Here is an 8,340-nt window from a genome sequence, read left to right as displayed (position 1 = left end):
ACAGGGACCCTGGCATAAAAATACACATGCTCAAACACACTGAAGAGCAGGCTGGCTCAGAGCATCCCAAAGGAGGCTCTGAAGTGAACTTACATAAAAAGCACTTTGTGCTGACAGTGGCAAACAAGTGGATGGTGATTTTTTCACAAAAAGCAACAATTCTGCAATATCTTCCTTTTCTTCCCTTTTACTTTGAGTCCTTCCTTTACCTCAAAGTGTGTTCTTTTTTCCTATCTGTGGTTTAAGTACTAAAACTAAAACAAATAGGAAATACACAGTCAGCACCAGTCAGGAACTGAACCTGGGTATATTAATTGGTTTGTGGTACCCAAATTCCTGGAAGAACGAAAGAACAATTCTTGCTCCTAAAGTCAGGGACACATCCATGTGTTTCCATTGTCTTTTTTACCTTTACAACTAGAGGTAGAGTAATTTTGTCCAGTATCTAAAACAGCATGATCCAGTTATATTGTTATTACATTAATATACAGTATCCATCTTATCACAGGTATTGAAAGTGCATGGAAAAAGTCTAACCAAGCCAATTGAATGACAAATAACAGTGTACCAAACATCATATAAACACACCCGCACACCCACACTCACACATAGTGTATATATATATTTATAGATTAATTTACAGTATCAGAGTGTTGTTTAGATCCAGTGGCATGTGCAGAAATATCAGGCAGTTGCTGCTTTCCCTTCTCTCATTCTCTTCAATTCTTTATCTCCAAGATAGATGGATTATGGTCTAGGATTGCCAAAATTATCTTGTCCATATACTGTCGCAATCTGTAATTGATTTCTTCCTGTTCTTTAAGGGCTTCCATGAGCTGAAACACAACATTTCGAAGTTACTTTTGAAATAGTTTCACTAGTTTACATAATAGCATGAAGTTCAGGCAGGTGAGAGACTAGTACTGACTTAGTGTCACCTTTTGTGATAGGTATTCTACCTCTAGCTCCTCTCTGTTTCTGTATGAGAAACAATCTGGATGTTAAAGATCTTTACTATTAAGAAAGGTGGTGAATAATCATCACCAGGAATCTTTTGGCAGATTATATGACACAAATTCCCTATTTAAAACACCAATCCATCCTGCATCCACACCACAGGTGTGGATTCTCCATCTCAGAATGCAAGAGCTTCACAATACTCTTACTGGCCCCCTCAAACTCTCCAAAGATGACGACTGCTGGCTTTTTACACTCTGCGTGTTTAATGCCAAACTGACAAAGCTGTCCAGGAGCATTAGAGCCCTAGATCCACCCTAATGTGACTTGGGCATCCATTTTCATTAGCCTTGATGAAAGTCCCACCCTGCGTCTGCAGTTTCTTATCTTTGTTTGATTATACAGGAAAAAAAATGGCACAATGAGTAAAGTTTATGTAAGATTTAGGAAGCCTGGGTCATAGTTGGTACTTTCCTCCTTTAGAGGGGTGGTGCTGGCTATTCTTTGCATGAGCCGGAGGCATGAGATACACAATGAGAAATAATTACGTAAAAGCAAATTAGACTTCTGCTACTGTCAAGAAATACTGTCATTATAGCTCAACAACTAAACAGCCTTCACAGAGCTCTGGTTCAGCAAGAAACTCAAGTATGTTCTTCACTTCAAGGAGCTTCCCAGGAGCTAAGGCTAACAGGGCCATTCAAATACAGATTAGGTAAAAAAGTCTGTCACAGGACACCTCTTGAAGAAGAAATGTGAAGTTCTGTCCAGAACAGATGAAACATAAACAGCAAACAATTCCTTTTCATCAACTTCATCACTAACCTGCCTCTTTCCCTGGGAGCTCTTACATACTGAGTGGCCTGATCTCATGATCTGTCCTTGCACGCTACCTACTTTCTTCATGAATTCAGCTCTGCTACAGGAAATCTACAAGCTCAAACATAGATCTAAGTGACAGCTTGTTATTGAACTGAGAACTGAATCTAGAAGAGAAAGTAAAAATTTATATAACTATGGTAATTTGTGTGAAATTAATGTCATAATATCGCAATATCCTGGAAGGTGGCAGATGTTAAAATCCATTGTAAATCTTTTCACTGAGATTCTAGTAATTCCAATATTGTGAGAGACAAATGGAAGAGTTATATTAAAAGGAGCATCCAAAGCCTCTGTTAGATTCAAGGCAATCTTCTAACACTCCTGAACTCCTAGCAAAGCAGAATTTTTCTGCTGTTCATTTGTCAGTTTCAAATAGTTTAACCTTGACAGCTAATTACATTGAAACCCACATATTTTTGGATGTAGTACTTGATTAAAAAAGCACATTACCTCATCTCTTGATGCAGAATCAATTTCAGCAGCCAGTGACTGGGCTTTTGTTTGTGTTGCAAAGAGATTTTTAGCTTCATAAAGACTAAGACTTAGGATCTGTCCATTGAGATCATCATTTTGGTCACGAAGTTTCTGATTCTCCTATTTAAGGATAAAAAAGACACTGATTTAAGTTCTTCCCATAAGGCTTAATTGAACAACAAATCTTTTGAATCACAGGTAGCTCGGTTGACACAAGGTAAGGCTGCAAGCTAGCAGCAACACTCTTGCCACCAGACAAGGCTATCCTGACTGCATCACAGGCATTTCCTATGTGCACAATTTACACTGCCTGTGTAAAGTCATCCTAGACAGATGAAACATGGTTCCTGTGCTTGTGCGAGAAAGGGGACATAAAATCTAAAGGCACTATGCTATGAATGGCAGCTATAGGCATTTTTCAAAGCAGTCCTGTGTATTTCACATGGATCAAGAGGCCCATCCCTGCTCACCTGCTTCAGCCTTTTTATTTCATGCTCCATTTCCACCTCTCTGGTTTTGGCATTGAATTCACTCACACTGGATGAAGAGCTTCTCCCACGTCCAGGACGCTCACATTCCAGCTTGTACAGCTGCAGGTGCTCCAGTTCCTTCCGCAGGTCTTCAATGAGCTGTGGGGATGCAAGTAGACCATGTCTCTCCAGTCCCTCCACAACCAGCCTTCCCCATAAGCAGCCAACTCTGTGCTGCACCTCTGTACTCCAACACCAGCACTCCGTGAACCTGGCTGAGGTCAGACAGCCCTACAATAGAGCCACTTGCTCTTCTATGGAAGAACAAGGTCACTTAAACCTCTTCAGAGCTAGAAGTGTCTCTGATCTCTAAGCTTCATGTCTGAGAGGCATAATTCCCCTTGCAAACACAATAAAGGAAATCTTAGGGCACACATTCAAGGCTTCAAGTTCTCAAAAAGCTGGCAATCCCCGACCCAAAGTGGTTACATTTATTCTTGCAGCATTCATCACATTAACATACCCCTCCTACAGAAACACAACCCTGTTTCTGGATCACTGGATGCTGTACTTTCACTGTTCATTCTGTCTGTGCATTCTTTGCTCAGATGGGCTTCTATGCAGATTAGATGTGGTTGCCTTTTCTTACATTCCTCTTCACACCTACCTCCTGTGTGGCTTCCCTCTCCTTGTTAAACTCCAGCCTGTTCTGCCGCAGTTTGTCCATCATTCTCTTGTACAAATCCATCTCGTCCTTCAGTCGCAGACTAGTGTCTTCCAGCCTATCTGACATACGCTGCCTTTCCTAGAACAAATGGGCAACTTCACAGCTAGTTTGCAAGTGCACAAACCATCTTCAGTTTTACCACACAACTCTAGACACAGCTGGCCATAAGCTGGCACGTGTCTCAGACCATTCCTGACACTAAAGGTGACCAATGTTCCAATTCCAATAACAGCCTTTTTTAGGGAAGACAAACTAAAGAAGCTGGGCCAACCACTATATGAAATTTGCTCTTATACAAATCAAGCTACTGTTAAATTGCTCAAGCACTTCAGTTTTGTTACCTCATCTAATCTCTCCGTTTGTGATTTCAGTCGTGTGACAGTGCATTTCAGCTCACCGTTTTCTTCTTCCAGTTGTTGAACCCTGTGTCAATAACAAAAATCAAGTACCTCAAGAACGCAGACATGCAAAACAGCATGTTCTAAAAAGCCATTTGATAGAAAGACCAAACACTATTTCTGATATTACATTTTTTTAGCAAGAGCTATTGAGCACCATTTGTTTGGTTTTGGGGCAAAAAATGCTATACTGCCCCTCAGATTCTAATGCTCCTAACAGGAAGCATCAAAAAAAGAGTTAAGTAGGAAAAAACAAATGCAGACACAAGTGTATGCTACAGCTGGTCACAACTCCCTCCTTGAACCCATGCCAAATATCCAGCTAAGCTGCCTACATGGGCCACATGGATTAAAGCATTAATGTAAAGCATTCTCTGTGCACTGTCTGGTTGTGAACAGCCTATGTTTACATGCAAAGTAAAAAAATGAACAAAAAAGAACCTGTCCTGTGTTCTGGGTGGAACCAGGATGTTTGTTACCTTGTATTCAGCAGTTCAATTTCAGTGCCTTTCTCTTTCTCATACTTGATATATGCTTCTCTATGTCTCTTCATCTCTTCTTCCAGGGTCTGTTCTGCTGATGTTTCTTGGTCTTTCAATAGTTCTTCTAGCTCATGAACTCTAAGGAAACCAGAGTGTATTTCAGTAACAGCTTCAACAAGTACTTTAAAAAAAACCCAAAGTGTGTAACTTTATTGCCTCTCGTTTTCCTTCCGATTCCCTTATTTAATTCTACTTTGGACACTGGAAGCTGCTCTAAGGTTTCCCTGAAGCCTTCTCTCCTCCCAGCTAACAACCCTAACTCTCTCAGCCTGGCTTCATAGGAGAGGTAGTATCAGTTCATTTATTACTCTTTCATTCTCAGTCTTGAGAAGATGGGACTGTGACCCAGCCTTTTGCTCTTGCTACATGCAAGAATAAACAATGGTAACCTCTGTCACAACAAAGGAGCTTGCTCTATAGAACTCAGTAACATCTCTGTACTAAGAAACTTGCTTGGAAGGCCTCTGCTTGCTGAAAATTCAGCAAGGCAGCCCTGTTCCAGTTGGACTTCTCAGATGAAGCCTTATCTGTTAGCATGAAGGCAGATGACTTCATCATATTTTATGAGTGGAGATTTTCCTTCCCTACAACTCTATTCCAGCTTTGCTCTGACATAAGAGAACTGGCTCTGTGCTTTATTACCTGTGAACTAGCTGGGTGTTCTCTTGTTTCAGTTTGCTCTTCAGGTCACCATTTGTCAGGCTGTCATTCTCCAGTTCTGTCACCTTTTTTTCTAGGTATGTTACCTGGAAGGGGAAGTGGAAAAGAAGTGAGAGGTAGAATCTCTCTTCAGTACACCCCTTCACTGTTCCCAAGTGGCATTTAGCTGTGCTACCTTATTAAAGGGAGCATACTTCCCTGTAAAGCCAGCAGCAAAATTAAGCTCTGAAATTCTGAGGTTCCCACAGCCCGCATCTTCCTTGAAGGCGATCAATGCAAACACACAGTAAAAAAGTACTAACACAATGCCTAGATCTGTACTCATGCAATTCTTACATTTTTGTGAAGCAAAATCATAGTATTAATGGAACAGAAAGGACATTTTGAATAAGCTGCTTCAGATCACTGGTAACTGTGAGCAAGAGAACTCAAGAACTTTGTCAGTTTGATGCATGCCTCCAGCAGGATTTTGTTGGGTACATTAACTGCAATGTACTCAGCTTCTCACCTTTTCAGTGATATCATTATCACAGGAGTCTATACTGTCTCTGAACAGGTCTTCCGTGCTGCCATTACTGCTGCTGAAGTTACTGTGATGGAAGAGCTGTCTGAAAGATCAGAAGGATAATTATTTTGTTTGGTAAGGATGGAGAGGAGAATCTGGGTACTGCCCCATAGCTTGGCTTTGCACTCTGACCCTCTGATGCTAAAAATCAGTGCAATCATTTCAGTGACAATTCCAACTGTTTAAGCACAAGCCCTACAAGACACTGGCAGCTAAATGAAGTCACAGTGAGCACAATCAATGGCAGTGGTTCTTGGGTGAGAGTTCTTTCTTGCTTTTGATAGCATCTGCCACCACTATTAACACAGGCTAAAAATTGCCTTCTTCACACTGTGTATGGAGTTGTATTTGCCTTATTAGAAATTAAGGCAAAGGTCACCATCATGCACTGGTTCGTATAGTTAATCTAGAATATTTCATACTGTAAGAACTTCCATAAGAAGTAGAAAAAGAGAATCTCAAGCAGTTCCCACAACTGAATAGAGAGCACTGGAGATTACCTAAAATATATTGTCAAAGCTTATAGCTCTCCCCAGCCCAGGGCTGGTTCATTCAGCCAAAGGAAGATCACAGTTCCATATGACCTTTTTAAAGGGATGTTCTTGCTTTCCTTTGCATTTCAGCAACAACCACAAATCCTCATTGCATAACGCTGAAAGCAGCAACAGCGGCACTGCTGCCATAGCAGTATAAAGGAAGAGTTGGCAGACAAGGAAGTAACAAACTATGTTCTTAACAGAGCTCTTTCCAATTCATGGGCCGGCTCCAAGACTAGCAGTGTCTTCTAGATTCTGTAACATCCATATCCAAACACAGGGCCCTTCCCTTGAAAACTTGTCTTGGCACATTTCTGTTTTCCTAAACTTATTCCTTCTCTCTCCTCCCACCCCCACATATGGAATTGTTACAGCTGATTCCACATGTATTCATGAGGAAGTTGAAGACTCTTACCTTCCAAAAGCTGTGCTTGATATTTTCCTGTTAGGGCTACATGGATACAGAAGGAATGATACAGGTATTAAACATTTGTTTGATCAGTGCTGAATTCAATCTTAACTTAAACTCTAGGTGAATTGCACAATGAAACATAATATTGACTTTTTTAGTGAAGTAAAACAAAAAAGAATCTGTGAACAATATTCTTGGGCAGCTTCATCAAAAGCTGCAGTCACCAACAATGTGAGGATGAATGGAGCCATGAATTACTATGATTATTAATAAGTCAATTTGTAAATACTGTTACATTTAGTAGATATTTGTCAGTGTAAATCAGAAACTAACATTAGGAACATCACAAAAGGACACTGAGTTAGTGATGGACATTTATTCTGGATCCCTCCCCATTTTTTAGATGATTTTATAAACAGTTTATCCTTCCCCATAATGCTTTCCAGCTCAGCACAGGAGCTGAGTTACCATTTTTACAGTTCCATTTTGCAGTCAGAGACTAGTATTATCTAAATGAAGGACCAGACTCCAGACAACAGCACCAGAACCAAAATCCAAATACCCAGCTGCATCGCTTAATAAGGGGATGCTGTACCTCTGTGTGCAGAGACACACAGCTCTCTATCAGAGTATCACTCTCTTTCAGCCAGGTATGTACAGCCTCACTCACACCACTACCAAAACCCATGCCAGTCATGTGCTGGGTGTTAGCAAACTCCTTGTTAGGGCAGGAACATTGTTCCTATCAAGTACTATGCTGCTGTGTCAGCCAAGAGAATCAGCAGTACAGTGCACTGTGCCAAGAGTTACAGGGACAGGCAGGATTTACATTCAGTGTCTAGGGGGAGCTAGAAGCCAACCAAATAATTTCCTTCAAAACCCCGAAGCTGACTGTTGGAAGCACTGTATTCTCTCCAAGTGTTTGGTATGGTTTAGAAGTGGATGGAGTGGCAGAGATAGAATTGCAAGGAGAAAGCCGAAACTGCAAAGAACCCCACAAGTAACTTCTGCCACAGGATTAATATTTTCTCGTTCCCTAGAGGAAAAGGAAAAAAAAATCCTACAGGAAAGAAGTACCTCTGCTGACCAATAGCTTTAGGAAAGGTCTATGTAAAGTTACACACATTAGATAAGCATCTGCCAGATCATTCCTCCCCACCTGGGGAAAACAAGAGCTCACTGTAGATCTGCACTAGGCAGCACAGCAGACTCCATTTCATGGGAAAAATTCCTGGAAATACCACTCTCCTTTGCAATCAAAGAGCTCACTGGCTAAAATATCTGAGTTTCCTGATGCTGTCTGCACCTTAGTCAGAAAAACACTTACTAGCTAATGAAAAACAGCATTTTCCTTCAGGCTAGATGTCAAGGTCTGAATCTCTTAGCTGATTTGTAAAAGCAAATGATGTGTAAGACAGAATTGGCTACAGGCATGGAGAAGGCCCTTTCTTCCTCTCCTCCTGCTACTAGCTAGTCCCATTTGAAGGGGGCATTGCTAAATGCAGTGCAATAAGCTGCTTACCTGTTTGCTTTCAAGTTTTTCAGCCTGGCTTCCAAATCGTTGAGTAGATTTATCTTTTTGCAGCACTGTGAGCAGTAAACATCCAGTAACTCACTGTTATAAACATGCCTCATTTTTCGGGGTGTCTGGCCAGCACTGTTTGCAGGAAAGGAGAGATGTTACTAGCTATAGTAACCAACTCAACAGGTTTTCTTC

At 41.1% G+C, this 8,340-nt stretch overlaps 1 protein-coding gene across 2 annotated transcripts in view; it reads right to left on the bottom strand.

The window, feature by feature from the left end:
* Positions 1-575: 575 nt before the first annotated feature.
* Positions 576-8,340, bottom strand: part of RAB11FIP4 (RAB11 family interacting protein 4) — a 108,806-nt gene continuing 101,041 nt past the window's right edge. For both annotated transcript variants that reach the window (XM_005146153.3, XM_031046341.2), the window contains 10 exons: positions 8,146-8,280; positions 6,627-6,662; positions 5,619-5,718; positions 5,093-5,196; positions 4,388-4,528; positions 3,852-3,933; positions 3,451-3,588; positions 2,784-2,942; positions 2,290-2,433; positions 576-836 (listed from right to left, as the gene is read on the bottom strand). In XM_005146153.3, coding sequence (XP_005146210.2) covers positions 720-836; positions 2,290-2,433; positions 2,784-2,942; positions 3,451-3,588; positions 3,852-3,933; positions 4,388-4,528; positions 5,093-5,196; positions 5,619-5,718; positions 6,627-6,662; positions 8,146-8,280 — 1,156 coding nt within the window. In that variant the 3' untranslated portion in view covers positions 576-719. The remainder of the gene's footprint in view (positions 837-2,289; positions 2,434-2,783; positions 2,943-3,450; positions 3,589-3,851; positions 3,934-4,387; positions 4,529-5,092; positions 5,197-5,618; positions 5,719-6,626; positions 6,663-8,145; positions 8,281-8,340) is intronic.

This window comes from Melopsittacus undulatus, chromosome 11 (assembly GCF_012275295.1).
Source record: "Melopsittacus undulatus isolate bMelUnd1 chromosome 11, bMelUnd1.mat.Z, whole genome shotgun sequence".
Classification (NCBI taxonomy): Eukaryota; Metazoa; Chordata; class Aves; order Psittaciformes; family Psittaculidae; genus Melopsittacus; species Melopsittacus undulatus.
Note: the sequence above shows the minus strand (reverse complement) of the source record. Positions and strands in the feature narration are given on the sequence as shown.